Source organism: Alligator mississippiensis, chromosome 5, assembly GCF_030867095.1.
Source record: "Alligator mississippiensis isolate rAllMis1 chromosome 5, rAllMis1, whole genome shotgun sequence".
Classification (NCBI taxonomy): domain Eukaryota; kingdom Metazoa; phylum Chordata; order Crocodylia; family Alligatoridae; genus Alligator; species Alligator mississippiensis.
In genome coordinates this window covers 80975234-80990648 of record NC_081828.1, presented here as the reverse complement: position 1 = coordinate 80990648, position 15415 = coordinate 80975234, and the positions used below count along the sequence as shown (strand labels likewise).

At 43.2% G+C, this 15415-nt stretch overlaps 1 protein-coding gene across 6 annotated transcripts in view; it reads right to left on the bottom strand.

The window, feature by feature from the left end:
- Positions 1-15415, bottom strand: part of COL15A1 (collagen type XV alpha 1 chain) — a 308100-nt gene that overhangs the window by 43314 nt on the left and 249371 nt on the right. For all 6 annotated transcript variants that reach the window (XM_019485357.2, XM_014602928.3, XM_019485342.2 and 3 more), the window contains 5 exons: positions 13862-13897; positions 12198-12260; positions 9721-9798; positions 9588-9623; positions 66-119 (listed from right to left, as the gene is read on the bottom strand). In XM_019485357.2, the coding sequence (XP_019340902.1) occupies positions 66-119; positions 9588-9623; positions 9721-9798; positions 12198-12260; positions 13862-13897 (267 nt within the window). The remainder of the gene's footprint in view (positions 1-65; positions 120-9587; positions 9624-9720; positions 9799-12197; positions 12261-13861; positions 13898-15415) is intronic.

The window sequence follows — 15415 nt, the reverse complement described above, 5'->3', positions numbered from 1 at the left end:
GGATTTTCATATCTGCACAAGAATAAGTTGTTTTTTCTTATGCCATCTGGGAGACTAATACATACAGGTCGTCCTGGAAAACCAAGTTCTCCTTTGGGTCCTGAAGGTCCTATTGGTCCCTGAATAGAAAAGAAAGATATTATGAGTTGCTGAGAAAAAGAGCAAAATTGAATAATTCTTATATGGAACATGACAGTGACTTATGCTTTGATTATAAGGAAAGAATACAGATGGCATAATTACATGTAAAATAAATGTTCGCCAACAGAAAACTTTGGGGGCTCCCCTTTCTCTCTCTCTTTTCCTTTTTTTTTTCCCCTAGAGAGAGGGATCAGGCCCATTTCTGGCACCATGTGGTGTGAGACACACAGATACATGGAGCCATATTGTGGGTTATAATCTGGCTTCCTCCAGGGACTTTCTAACTTTTATTACAGTCTCCCTAGTACAACCTGGTTAAGAATCACTGCTTTATACAATCAGAAAATTATACCTATACAAGAGTTTTCTAAATATCTATTAGGCAAAACATCACACACAAATACATTCCATGGAATTGCAAGCTTAATTATGAGAAATCTTAATTTCACTTAAATATGTCATTTGAATAATCAGTTTAATCACCTGCACTATAATGTTTCATGAAATGTTATGTTATGAGAGAAAGAGATTAGCTACTACCCAACTGCCCATAATTTGGACAGGCTGTTTTAACTGGCAATGGCATATTGATTGGTACAGGGATTGACAAAACTTTGTTACTGCAGAGCTTGAGAGGCATCTAATGGTAAATAATAAGGAAGAATGATATTTCCACTCTGTTGCTCATCATTAATCAGAAAAGCGGAGTTTAAAGCAGACAGGGAAAATGATTAACAGTACAGTAGGATAATAAAAGAGTAATAGAAACTAAAGTTATGAAAATGCAGTAGAAATAATAAATGAGATAAATGAGTTATGAGGTGAAAGTGGGACAGTTGGGGGAAAAAAAGAAATGAATGCAGGGAAGAAAACAAATCAGAGAGCTGATCTGCAAAATAGTACCCTTAAAAGTAATAAAGCTGTGGACCTGTTCTGAATGCCTCTAGGAAGCACTAATCTGAGAGGCACCCAGCATATCATGCTATCACTCTTTTTGACTGCACGCATTTGAGGTTAGAATTGTTTTTCTTCCCCCATACCCATTCCTACTTGAAGCATATCAGTCATCACTATCACATTCTGATTATGACTCACCTTTACACTCTCTGATTCCCATCCTCATCTGAAATCATTTTTGACACATTTTGTCTCTTACAATTTCCATGTCCAGGAGTTTTACAAGTCTGGGATCAGTCACAGGACAGCAGGTGAATTCTGCTACTATTAGAGCACTAATTACAGCTTTTGAGTCCACCTTTTAGATAAGGAACAGCAATTTGCTTCTACTAAGAATGTTCCTGGTGATTAAGAGCCCTTGTGAAAGTGCTTTTTAGCACTGTGTTGTCTCTGAAAGATTGGCCATGAAACCCAGGACATGCAACACACATCTATTGTTCGGCCTGGAGTGCTGAAGTAGGCCTCTCAGCTGGAAGAGCTTTTCCACTTAGAGCTGAAATGATGCAGAGTATAGGGATAACAGCACATTCATTTCTCTCCTTGTCTTTGACTAGGATATTGCCTACACGAGTGAAGCCCATCAGTTCCCGGAGGTGTGCCTACCTACTACATAAAGAGCTCTCTGGGACATTTCAGGCCCTATGTTCAGTTCAGGGGCTGTGCTGCTCCTATAGAATAAGGGGATCTATACTTTCCCCTAAAGTCTATTTCTGTAGGCTGAGATTGCAGGAGGCCTTGTTGGCTTCTCAGAAACCTGGAGAATAGGATAGGGTATAAGGTTGGCCAATTAGCATCAAAGACACTAGAGGCAAGCAGTGCAGACAAGGCCACTAATTGTCTTCCTTCCTGCTTGTTCCAGAAGGTTGCTAACTGTATGAATACTTCATATTAATATAGTGTTTTTTATGTGCACATCCCAAAGCTCTTCATAAAGTTAGTTATCATCATTGCTACTTCACAGATAGAAAAACCAAGACAAAGAAGGTCAAGTAACTTGCCAACTTCACAAGTGAATGTGTGGCAGAGCAGAGAAATAACTCCAGGTCTCCTCCTTCACAGTTGGACTTCCTAACCATGTTGCCTGTTTACTTAAGATGTTTAGGGAGCTTAGGATCTATTTGGGATTGCAGATATACACACACACACACACACACACACACACACACATGATATTCACACTCAGAAGTCATAGAATTTTGATCTACTATTATTGTCTGAACTTAAAAAACCATCTAGAGTTGACCCCTGCTCCAGACTGAGGGATCATCAGGTTGATGGACTGTCAGCCGTCTCATCCTTTTGGTCCAAAGTGGCAACTATTTGTCCTTGGCTATTTACAACATTGCTGCTTAGACATATAATGCATATTCATAAGAAAGCTTATCTTATCTATCTGGCGATTAATGCATGACAATTCAGCTTATGGATGATATATTTTAATTTATTGCATATGCACACACAGAAAAGAGATGCACTGAAGAATAAATAACTAGGAAAAAATATGAGCAATACTCAAACACATTCAAGTTGAGAGCCATACGTCTAGTGCTGCCATCTCTGTTGCTACTGTGCCCAGACTGATAAATTAGAATTAAATCAAAAGTGAACTTCAAAATGTGTAGCACGTAAAAGTATTTTTTCTCAATGATAACAGTGACTTCAAGAGGTGCAAAAGCCCACTGATAATGACATCTGAGTCTACAACAGCATAAGGAGCAGTGGGCGATTGGGCCACCAGCTCCAGGTGCCCATTTAGAGGGGGCATGCGAACAGCAACTACTGCCACCAGCCCATCCATCTCAGCCACTGCAGCTGGCCTGATCCCTGCTGCCACTCCTGTCACAGGTGGTGCAGACTAGGAATCTGTGAATCTGGTATTTAATAAAAAACTTCCAACAGATCAAGAGAGTGTTTTTAGGGTGAGAACAAGTACTTAACCACTGGGTTCTTCAAACATTACAACATGGAAGCTAGTTTTAATACCCTTTAGGCGTCTTGAATTTAAAAGCATTAACAAAATTATTAAAAATAAATGTATTTATTTATTAGATTTACATGCTGTCCTTACCAACAAAGGTTTGGGGTGGCTTACAGTAAGAGAACAAAACAAAGTATTAAAATAAATTATGAAACTAACATGAAATATATAAAGGAAACACAATGTGAACAATTTACAGGTTTTTAAAGTTTATTCCTTTAGAGCCTTTTTGGTTTAAATTTTCTAGGATAATTCCCCATCAAATTCCATTACTGATTAAAAATACAGTTTGAATTAAATTTAATCCAAGTGTGAGGTACAAATATCATGATATTCCTGTTCTGAACTGGGTACCACATCTTTAAAAACCTTCCTTAACAAGGGTTCATTATTACAATAACTAACATTCTATCTAGTTTTATTTAACTTACAATGTTTAAATTTACACTAATCCAAGGCTCCAGGGATATAAAGGACTCTCCTTTCTCTCCCATGCAGGCTATCTTTCATGCCAGATCCTGCATAGAAGCAGGGGAGTTAGCAGCAACTACCAAGTTTTTAATTCCCTTCCTGGATGGGATGGTGGGGAGCAGATTGAACTGACAAGTGTGACACCATTTCATCTGTTATGTTTTATTTTGTAATTTGTTTCCTTTTTATCTTCAGTATAAATTTGTTTATTTCTGCAGTCATGGCAGGGTGCTTCCATGATCAAATGCTTATCCATTTGTCCCACACACTTTCATGGCCTTGAGATGTTATTGCAATCAATGTTATTTGCACTTGGATGGTAGAAAGCAATGACTTGGGAAGAAGGGAGAAACTGAAAGATTCTAGGCACTGGCAGGCTTGACCAAATCCTGAGGAAGGATTCTGAGTTGCAGTACTGCGTCCAGTTCTGGGCGCTGCACTTCAGGAGGGATGTGGACAACATGGAGAGGATTCAGAGGAGGGCCACTCGTGTGATCAGGAGTCAGCAGGGAAGGCCCTAGGAGAAGAGGTTAAGGGACCTGAACCTGTTCAGCCTCCACAAGAAAAGGTTGAGGGGGGGATCTAGTGGCCATTTACAAACTAGTCAGGGGGGACCAGCAGACATTGGAGGAGTCCCTGTTCCCCCAAGCACTACCAGGAGTGACAAGAAATAACAGTCACAAGCTGGCAGAGGGTAGATTCAGGCTAGATATCAGGAGGTGCTACTTCACTGTCAGGGTGCTTAAGATCTGGAACCAACTTCCAAGAGAAGTGGTGCTGGCTCCTACCCTGGGGGTCTTTAAGAGAAGGCTAGATGAACACCTTGCTGGGGTCGTTTGACCCCAGTACTCTTTCCTGCCGTGGCAGGGGGTTGGACTTAATGATCTGCTTAGGTCCCTTCTGACCCTACCAACTATGAAACTATGAAAATGTACCAAATTCTCTTGCAATGCAGTTGTTTCAAAAAGTGTGGCTGGGGCATCCACATTGTGTAATGTTGCATACACAGAAATCCATGGGCATTCTCTGTTGGTATAACAGGAACCTTAATGATCATAGTGCAAGGTAGGGAGAAGAGATCAGAAAAGGAGTGTGCGTTGAGGGAACACTCCTGGTTAACAGAGAAGACAAACTTATCCCACAAGGACACTTGCTAGAATATATGCAACTGAAGTTTATGGTGTAAATTCGGGTCTTCTTCCCTAGATCATAGAATCATGGTTGAAAGTGATCTCATTAGGTCATCTAGTCTGGCTTCCTGCTTGGGACAGGATCACCCCTGACTAAACCAGCCCAGTCAAGTTACTGTCTAACCCACTCTTTAAGATTTCCAGGGATGGAGATTCTACAACTTCTCTAGCTAGCCAGAAAGTTCTTCCTAATCTTGCACAAAGTGAACCAAACGAAGCATCTTGCAACACACACAACTAGCTCATCAAACAGATTTCAGTAAAACAGCAAAGTCCCAAAGACTTTAATTACAGTATGTGTTGACCATGGCCTCTGCTAAAATTCACTTTTTGGCACAGAGGCATGCTATGTTAACAGCAGAAAGAATGAGAAAATCAGCTCTTAAAGAAAAGTGGTTTAAATAACTGCATAACATTTCATAATTCATCAACCCAGCAGATTACTGGGAAACAAAGTAAACCAGAAAGTGAATGGTGTGCTCAAAGGCAGCGCACATGGGACATCCCTCATCTGCATGGCAGCGTTCCCTCTAAGCTGCGTGGTGTGCATGGCCATGCAGGTGCACCTAGCAGGGTGGCATGAGCACACCTATGTGGCTGCGCAAACTGCACAGCTTAGAGGGAATGCTGCTGCACAGAACATAACACTTCACCAGGATGGCAAACAAACCAGTGTTCCTATTCTTGACAGAAAACACATGCAGAATGAGCTTGAGGCAACCAAAACACTGCTTTGGAGGTCTCAAACAATTCTTCACTTCACTCTCTCCTCTCAGTTATTGCCCAGTGTTGATCTCAAAGCTTTTGCCAAGCCATTAGGAGCAAACTGCCTTTCCTGTCAATCTGAGTGAACCAGCCAGATTACTTGATTTAAGCCACAAATATACTTTATGTAGACTAATTCTGTCACAGCAGGATTTTGCTTTGACCCTTCAGGACATTTAATTTAATTTAAGTGCTGAAACACTTTTTTTTGTTGCAAATGTGGCTACATAAAGTTGTGTGATTAGGTTTAAATGCATATGCTTTCTGTTCTCAAACATGTGGTATGCCCATACAGAGTGGGTATCTGTGCATGTACATTACCAGTCAGGTAGCTAACAAGTAGAGATTTAAATAGTCAATGTATTAATATACATTAAGCATTTACATTCATATTTTAGATGCATGTAATTTTACATTCTTCCATCACACATGCCCACATTTGAAAATTTTGCTTGCTGTACTTTAACTCACTGCACACTACTATACACATAATTTTCAGGACTGAGTTTTTTCCACTGAGACTACTGAAGTTGATGAAAGAATGAGAAAGGCTAGGGACAGACATTCAAAAAGCCTGAGTCTGAACTAATTCAATCTTTACAGGTTAGTCTAACCTGGCTAGGCTGAACCGGTTTGTAACCATACAGACATTCCTTCTGGACTGACGAAATGCAGGCACATGCCTGCAGTGGCTCAGGCTAGAAGCCAGGGGGTGCTAGTGCAGCCCTCCCATCTCTTCTACACAACTGAGCTGAGGAGGATGTGGCCAGGCACCACAGGACACTCTGATTAGGGAGCCCCCCTGCCCTTGCTACTCCTCTGAGAGCCAGCAGCGAGTTACACAGCATTTACTTACACAGCAGGGAGTTACACAGTGTTTATCAGCCCATCAGCAAAAGAAAGCCTCTCTCATTAGTTAAGCTCTTTTTAAACAACTTTTTCCAAGGAAGGAAAGGAGGCACATTATCAGCTGCCTGTTGATTAGCTCCAAAAAGCCCTAAGTGGACACTGTTCTGTGTGCCTTTGTCCTGTCTGCTTTACACAGACACCTCTCAGCATTAGCTAGGATACCACATGCTGGCTATGGTCTGTGCAGTGGGAGAGAGGAGGGAGGTTGCATTGCATAAACCAGTTTGACCCAAATCAGTTAAGTCTGATACTACATTCAACCAGTTTGTGTGTAATATCTGTCCCTAGCCAAAGTGCTTGTTAACACTCTGGAAACTAAAATAGAGGGAGCACTTGTGTCATGTCCAAATTTGGGCTTAGGAAATTAAGAACTTCCTAAAATGCAAAGGTCCAGACCTGTCCTTCAGGTGAGCCCACTGAAAATGGTGGACTTCCATTACTAAGTAGGAATTTGACCCAAAGAATGTTTGTGATCAGAAAGATCATGGTCATATTTAACCAGGGATATTTATTTTATTCCTGCCCTTTCCAAATGAGAACAAAATAGCTGATGAGTTCTAAAGTAAACAGATTACAAATTACTAACCTGCACCTCCCACTGAAACTGACTGTAGCAAAACTGTTCCTGCTGACACTCCATTGAAGGTGGTCAAGTCTTTTTATTTTTTCTGTTCTAAAATATCAAGCTTTAGATGCACCATTCATTATACAGTAAAGATTTTAAACCTGGAAATTTAAAGCCGAGTATCTAAATCTGTAAATGGGTCATCATATCCAATGTCACTTTTCCTGAAGTTAAGCAAACTGTAGGAACTTGGCACCTATAAACATCAGGTCAGACTTATGTAGATTCTGAATTATGGATTTAGCTTCTAGCTTTGGGTACAAGTTTTGAAATCCTATTTGTAATTAATGGACATACATGCAGGATCAGAAGTTGAATTCTGAACCAACTAGAATAGTTCACAGTACTATGCACAAAGAGGTGGTTAGCTGCAAGGTGGTACCTTAGAGACTAACTGGCTCAGAGAGGCATTAGGGGCACAGACAGAAGGGGCAATTTTAGCCCAATCTGGCCACAGAAAATGGTCTATAGCCATGACCAAACACATGTTCATGGCTGCAAACAGCTTAAAAAATGGTTACTGGGCCAGGTTGGGAGATCCTTATAACTTAACTTGTCACTGTTTTCAGATTGGATGAGGAGAAAGGGAGTGGAAGGAGCTCAGTCTGGGGTTTTCTCAGCCACCCCATCCTTCAGCACTGGCTGAGGAACCCCAAGAATGAGCTCTCTTCACTGCCTTTCTGCCTCCCATCCTGAAAACAGTGAGCAATGATTGGAAAAGGGTGCCATAGTGCCCATATTTAAGAAAGGTAAAAAGGATGATCCAGGGAACTACAGACCAGTCAACCTCAAGACCCTGGAAAAATCATGGATCAGATCCTCAAGGAATCCATTTCTAAGCACTTGAAGGAGAAAAAGGTGATTAGGAACAGTCAGCATAGATTCAACAGGGGTAAGCCTTGCCTGACCAACCTAATGGCATTCTATGATGAGGTGACTGGCTCTGTGGATGCAGGGAGACTGGTGGATGTGGTGTACCTTGATTTTAGCAAGGCTTTTGATACGGCCTCCCACAACATTCTCCCAGGCAAGCTAAGGAAGGATGGGCTGGATGAATGGATTGTAAGATTAATAGAAAATTGGCTGGAGCATCGGGCTCAGAGAGTAGTAATCAATCGCTTGATGTCTAGTTGGCAGTTGGTATCAAGTGGAGTGCCCTGGGGTTAGCTTTGTTCAATGTCTTCATCAACAAGGAAGATGGCATAGAGTGTACCCTCAGCAAGTATGTAGATGACACCAAATGGGGGGGAGTAGTAGATAGGCTGGAGGGTAAGGACAGGATTCAGAGTTACCTAGACAAATTGGAGGATTGGGCCAAAAGGAATCTCATGAAGTTCAACAAGGACAAGTGCAAAGTCCTGCACTTGGGATGGAACAATCCCATGCACCAGTACAGGCTAGGGGCTGACTGGCTGGGCATCAGCTCTGCAGAAAAGGACCTGGGGATTACAGTGGACAATAAGATGAATATGACCCAGCAGCATGCCCTTGTTGTCAAGGCAGCCAATGGCATACTGTACTGCATTGGTAGGTGTTGCCTGTATTTCAAGGGAAGTGATTATTCCTCTCTATGCAGTACTGGTGAGGCCACATCTGAAGTACTGTGTTCAGTTTTGGGCACCCCACTAGAGAAAGGATGTGGACAAATTGGAGAGAGTCCAGCAGAGGGCAACAAAAATGGTGAAGGGTCTGGGAAACATGATTTATGAGGAAAGATTGAGGGAATTGGGCTTATTTAGTCTAGAGAAGAGGAGACTGAGAGTGGACTTAATAGCAGCCTTCAACTACCTGAAGAGGGGTTTGAAAGAGCTAGACTGTTCTCAGTGGTGGCAGATGACAGAACAAGGAGCAATAGTCTCAAGCTGCAGCAAGGGAAATTTAGGTTAGATATTAATAAGAATTTTCTCACTAGGAGGGTAGTAAAACACTGGAAAAGGTTACCCAGAGAGGTGATGGAAGCTCCATCCTCGGAAGTTTTCAACACCCAGCTAGACAAAGCTTTGGCTGGGATGATCAAGTTGGGGACGGTCCTGATTTGAGCAGCGGGCTGAACTAGAAGACTTCCTGAGGTCCTTCCCAACCCTAACTGTCTATGATTCTGTTGCTATGGGAACCTGGCTGCAGGCTCCCAGCCCGCAGCTAGATTCCCCTCCCTCTGGAACCAACAGTGAACTTCTGTTTGGTCTGGGGTAACACTGTAACTCAGAACACTTTGCAGAAAGTATTCTGAGTTACAACTGGGAGCTGCACTTCTGTCTGCACCCTCAGTTTCATAAGCAACAACTTAGTTCGTCAGATGCCAACAAAGTAGGCTATTGCCTATGAAAGCTCCTGCCTCTTAACTTGTTAGGCTCCAAAGTACCACCCTGCCTGCCTTCTGCATGCACAAAGACTAAGTCTATAGATGTTTCAAATTACATTGCTGTCTGTGGGTATGAACATTATTTTCCATCTTTACTTAATGGCACTGAAAAATTAAAGCTAACTGAATTTAAGTTTTGGCAATCACTATCAAATCAAAACAATGTACTTAAAACGTGAGAGACTTTACCATTGGTCCTGCTGGTCCCAAAACTCCAGGATTACCCTTTGAAAAAGAGAGAGAGAAAGTTAGTGGTGGAGAAAAACTATTTGGTAGGCCCACCTAATATGCACACCAAGAAAACAATACAATATTGTCCTACCTTCTGCCCTTTTGTTCTCATCAATTTTGTTAGAGATCCATCAGCAGCAATGTTAACTCCTGGTTCCCCCTTTTCACCCTATAATTCACAAAATAATTGTATGACTTTTACAAAGCCGTTTTCAATAAAGTCGTACTTGCATAGTTCATTCAACTGGGAGGGTCAGTGCAGCAATACTTAAAAGTTTGAAACGTGAGAGTTTGGTTGGAGAGTGTCACCCATGAAAAAGGAAATCATGTGACAGTTGAAATTTAACGAAAGTATTGGGTGTTTTTCCTTTTTTAAAACATGATATGATAAGCCTATTCCTGTAAAGCAGAAGTATCAAACTCACCCGACCCTCCAGTCTAGTTCCGAACTATGGGACTCTGTAGGGTGGATCCAGGCATGGCAGTGAGGCAAGCAGCAGCTGGGAAGTTAAAACAGGTACCACTTGCCCCCTGCTGCCAACATGCTTCCCCAACAGGGCCCTGAATTTTAGTGAGTGGTTTCAGCCCCAGGTGAGGTGGGCAGATGGTGGGGCTGAGTTAGGCCAGGCCTTGGGGGAAGGGCCCCTCCCAGCCATCTCCGGCTCAGGCTGGGGCTGCGGGAACTGTGAAATTGTCTGGGACGGCCTGGCCCGCAGCCACAGGCCCAGCCCCAGCCCTGGGCAAGACAGGGCTGGGTGGGCTGGGCCATGGGGGCAGGGCCCTTCCTAGCCAGCTGCAGCTTGGGCTGGGGCCATGGGAGCTGAGTGCCCAGATTGCTCCCAGCTCCTCATGCCCAGGCTAGGCCAGGCTGTCATAGAGCTGCTGCAGCAGGCAGGGCTCTCCCACTCCTAACCCTCCCCTGCCACAAGGCTGATGGGGTGGGGAAGGAGGGGAGGTGGGCTCTGTGTGGCGCTGCCTCGGGCCTCAGGGCTGGAGAGGCACAGCACTGGGCCCTGCTGTGGAGAAAGGTGGGAAAACCGACTGCAGGAGGCCTTGGTAGCCTTTTTCTTCAGTAGTACCAAGCCCCACAGTGAGCAAACCCTCTGCTCTTTAGATTCTAGTGCTTGTATCGGAGGATCTGGCCAGGGCTCAGGCAGAAGCTAGATTAGACACTAGAGGGCTTCTGGAGGTCCCTGTCAGCCCCGTATCTCTGTGATTCCCCCTCCCTCCTCCTGTTCGCTGCAGGCCCATGGCCAGGGTCTGGCCATGCCCCCCACTCTAGCTGCTCGACCCTTCGGTGTCAGCCAGGAGTCGGGTTCTGGTCATCCCCCCACCCCTCCCCGACCCACAAAGCTTGGCAAGGACTGCTTCCCCCTCCCCACTTCAGGCACACCCCGGCTGGGGTTTCTGCAGGCCATCGTGGGGGTTTAAACCCCTCCTCAATCGTGCTCAGCCTGCCAGGGCCTGGCCACACACCCCTTCAGCTCAGCTTCCCTCCAGCCTTCTGGCCATTGCCAAAAGGAAGGGAGGGCTCACTCTAGTGCCCCCCAACTTCTACCCTGAGCCACTGCAGGCATGTGACTGCATTTCCAGAATCAAAAGTGAATGTCTATTCACTTAATTCTTGGTTCAATCTACCCAGGATGGACTAACCTGCAAAGATTGAATTGATTCAGGTTTAGGCTTTTTGAATGTCTGTACTTAGGCCTAGAGACTTATGACTCCAGGGAGTTTTCCCAATTTATTCAACTGAGCCACTCACATATATAACTATTCCCCAGTGCAAGGAAGTTGTTTTCAGTCTGGCCATCCAAGCTGCTACTATTGCCCAACCCCAAGCCTAAATAACCTCAACAACCTGGTTATAACCAGCTTTTCCAAAATCTGAAAGCAGTGTAACAATTGGCTTAATACCAACAACTACCTATTTCACCAAAATTATTCAGATAAATGTCCATCTCAGCTAAGAGAACATTGTACTCTAGTGACATTCTACTGCAGTAGTGCCTAACCTTTTCAGTGTGTGGCCTGGAGGAGTTGGGGACAGCCAGTCCATGAGTCAGATCCAACCCCAGGCTCTGGGTCCAAGGCCATGTGCTGGGTTCAGCTGCAACCAGTCCCACATGCCAGCCTAATTCAGAATGAAGGGCCATGTCACCCAGCCAATGGGGCTCTGTACAGGTGTGTCTACACGTAGCCGTATGGCATGCTACAGCAATGTAGTGATCATGTAGGTCTACATATGACAGAAAGTTATGTTGCCATAGCGACTCACTCCCCCATTTTAGTGTGCCTCTACGGTGACATAGTAACAAAATCTAACCATGTGCCACGTGCACAGCACAGTACAGGCAATTACTGTGCACGCTGCAATAGCAATGTCACCATATGGCAATGTGCAGACGCGCTGTACATGTCTAAAAATTTAGGGGAAGGGGTGGCAGTACAATTATTGCCAGACTATGAAAATGATAAGGAGTTAAGCTGCCAGACACTAGCTCTCTATGTTGTATTTTGGAACGTACTCATCTCCCTAAAACACAAGGCCTGCTACTAATTCCTTCTCACCTGTTGTCCTTTTGGCCCTTGCAATCCACGCAATCCAGCATCACCTTTTGGTCCCTGGGGACCCTAAAAGAGTTGAAAAAAGAAGTCTGTGTTTAAGATCAGAGCTTTTTGGAAATCAGTTAAGGATAAGTTGTTTCTGCATTTTGCCAAGTTTAATTTTAGGTAACTGGAATCTTGCATGTTCACTCACTCCAGTGTTAACCCTCCCAGGAATTTCTGTCCTTTGTCTAAAGCCACTGCTGTCTGCTTCAGATAATTCTAACATTGCCCTTACAGTTGTTCTATGGCTGCATTTTGTGCTGCAAACTTCCATTAAAAGCATGTTGAGAAGCTTTCCATCCATCACGAGCTGAATTTAAGCATCTCTTTCTTTTGCATTCTTAAGGAACAACATTATCAGCTAAGGCAGAGATGAGAATGATATTTAAGTATGTGCAGCTATTCTGTTAATTATTAGGGATCTTGCACAATTAATTATGTTCATTTTTAAAAGCTTGTCAGTTCATTTTTAATAAAAGAACCAAGCTTTGCTATTTATATTTTAGGCCACAATACCCAGAATCTTATAAACATAATTTTCTCGAGAATGAGTAAGCAAGTTGCTAGCATGTTGCCAACTAGGGGTGTGCGAAACGGGCCATATTTGATTCGGATTTGGCCCAAATCGGGGGATAGTGATTCTATTAGTTGATTCGGATCACTGTCCTGATTCGATTCAGCTGAATCTGAAGATTTGATGCTGATTCAGAGGATCAGAGGTTCAGCCATAGACACAGCTTTAAGTGTTTTTTCTACATACCTCAAGGTACCAGGCATGGCTCTTGAATGCTGAAATGGTGGGGCGTGTGGAGCATCCCACAGGAGTGTGGGGGCCTCCTCCCCACCCTCTCACCATGTGCTCAGCGGTGAACTGGAAGTACTTCCAGTCCACTGCTGAGCATGCGGGGGACCCCCCCCCCCACCCTGCTGGCTCGGCAATTGGCCATGGGGGGACCCCAGGTGCCCCCCCCAGAGCCAGGAGGCACCAGTTGCCAAACCGGGGTCCCCTGTGCACTCTGCGGAGGACCCAGAAGTGGACCGGAAGTGCTCCTATAGGATAGCCCAAAAAGCATTAAAAAGGTATTATTTATTTATTAGATCTACATGCTGTCCTTACCAACAAAGGTTTAGGGCACCTTACAGTAAGAGAACAAAATAAAGTATTAAAGTATTAAAGGATTAAAATCAATTATGAAACTAACATGAAAAATACAAAGGAAATACAATATGAGCAATTTAAAGGTTTTTAAAGGCTATTCCTTTAGACCACTTTTGGTTTTATCTTGATTAAATTTTCTAGGACAATTCCTCATCAAGTTCCATTACTGATTTGAAATGTAGTTTGAATTAAATTTAACCCAAGTGTTAGGTACAAATGTCAAGATATTCCTGTTCCAAAATGGGTACTGTATCTTTTAAAACCTACCTTAGCAAGTGTTTATTACTACAATAACTGTAACATTCTACCTATTTTTATCTAACTTACATTTTCCCATTTGACATTTATGAGGTTTCAGTATTTGTCAGGATTTGAACAAATTTTGTACAATGCCACATTTTAAAACATTAATTAGCTAATTCACATAATTAATAACTGACTTAAAACCTAAAAACACAGTGCTTACGGGAAATCCTGGTAGACCGGGCTTGCCATCTGGCCCCTGGAAAATACAAAAATACTCCCATAAATACATGTTATAGACTTGCAAAATGGATTGTGCATGTTCCATAAACCAACTTCACTCCATTAAGGTTGTATTAATTTTGAAAGCCCTTCACATTTTCAGCACTGGAGTTTTGGGAAGTAAACTATAATGTTTTGCAAGGGGACAAGAAACAGGGAAGGGCTGAGTTAAGGTGACATTTCTCATACAGCACACATACACAACCTTAATTCTGTCTCCTTTAATCCCTTTGCAAGTCCTGCCTGATCTATGGCAGGCAGCCCATAGATCAGTGTTGCTGCATCGAGCGTAGTGAGGTCCGAATTCTGTTTTACATTGTGCATGACTGAAGTGCTGCTTGAGATTAAGGGCCAGATTTTATCCCTCCTATTAGGCATGTAAGTAGACACAGGGCACATCTATGCATGAAATTCATTTGACATAATAAAGTTCAGCGCAACTTGTGCTGGAGTTTATTGCTCCCAGGCGCAGTATTTACACATACGTAGTGGTAGAATAAATAACTCCGCCATAGGATAGTATTTGTGTTGGGCAATACTATCCTATGGCAGAGTTAATTAGTTTACTCCAGCCTAATAGTACTGGATGTGTAGACACTGATACTTTATTAGCCATCTCTGTAGTAAACATTTTGTGTAGACACACCCACTGGCTCCTAAGTGCAATTCTATTCCATTCAGTTTGACTTCCTGAAGAACTGTTAATACAGTAGATGGGTTGGTCCTGCTCCTGTTTTTTTGTGACTTAATCTTAAGGGTAAGATCTACAAAAGTAGATGTATTAATAGATGTTTAGAGACTTGAACGGGGTTTAACAGAATCATATTTAGGTACCTAAGTCCACTTAGATGCCCAAAAGGTGGCACAGAACTAGCCCTAACTCTGAGCCACCTTGTTATAGGAATATCCAGATAGTTGCATGTCTCTGGAAGGAGAACCTATTCCAATAATGTAGGCACTCATGTTTCCAGAGGGGGATAATAGAATCTCTCCTATACAATAGCATTATAATTTACTATTGGTCTCAAGCTGCAATTTGTGTTGTCTACTAGGTGATATGCAATTCTGTCCTGAGAGCCCTTTGGATTCTGAATTGTAATTCTGAGGTATGGATAACACACCATTACCTTCCTGCTCCCTCTTGCCATTCCCCAGACAGCAGATTTAAGAATGTGCAGCTATTCTACATACAAAAAAGTAATCTTAACTGTCCAGCTTGGATCAGATGGGTCAGTTCTGCCATTCTAGTCATGGTGATGCTGGCAGCTTATCCCTGCCCCTGCTGGTTTTCCTTCCCACTTGGGGGAGTTCTTAGGGGTCTGTTTGTTTTCTCTGCAGCCCACCATGTTGCCTGCTGTAGTTACTTAACTAAAACAGGGTGTGTCTACACATGCAATTTACTCTTGAGTAACCTACTCAGTGCTGTAGCAAGTGGGGGGGACGGGGACAAACAGGGAGACTGCCCTGGGCACTGAAGTGAAGGGGCACAAACAGG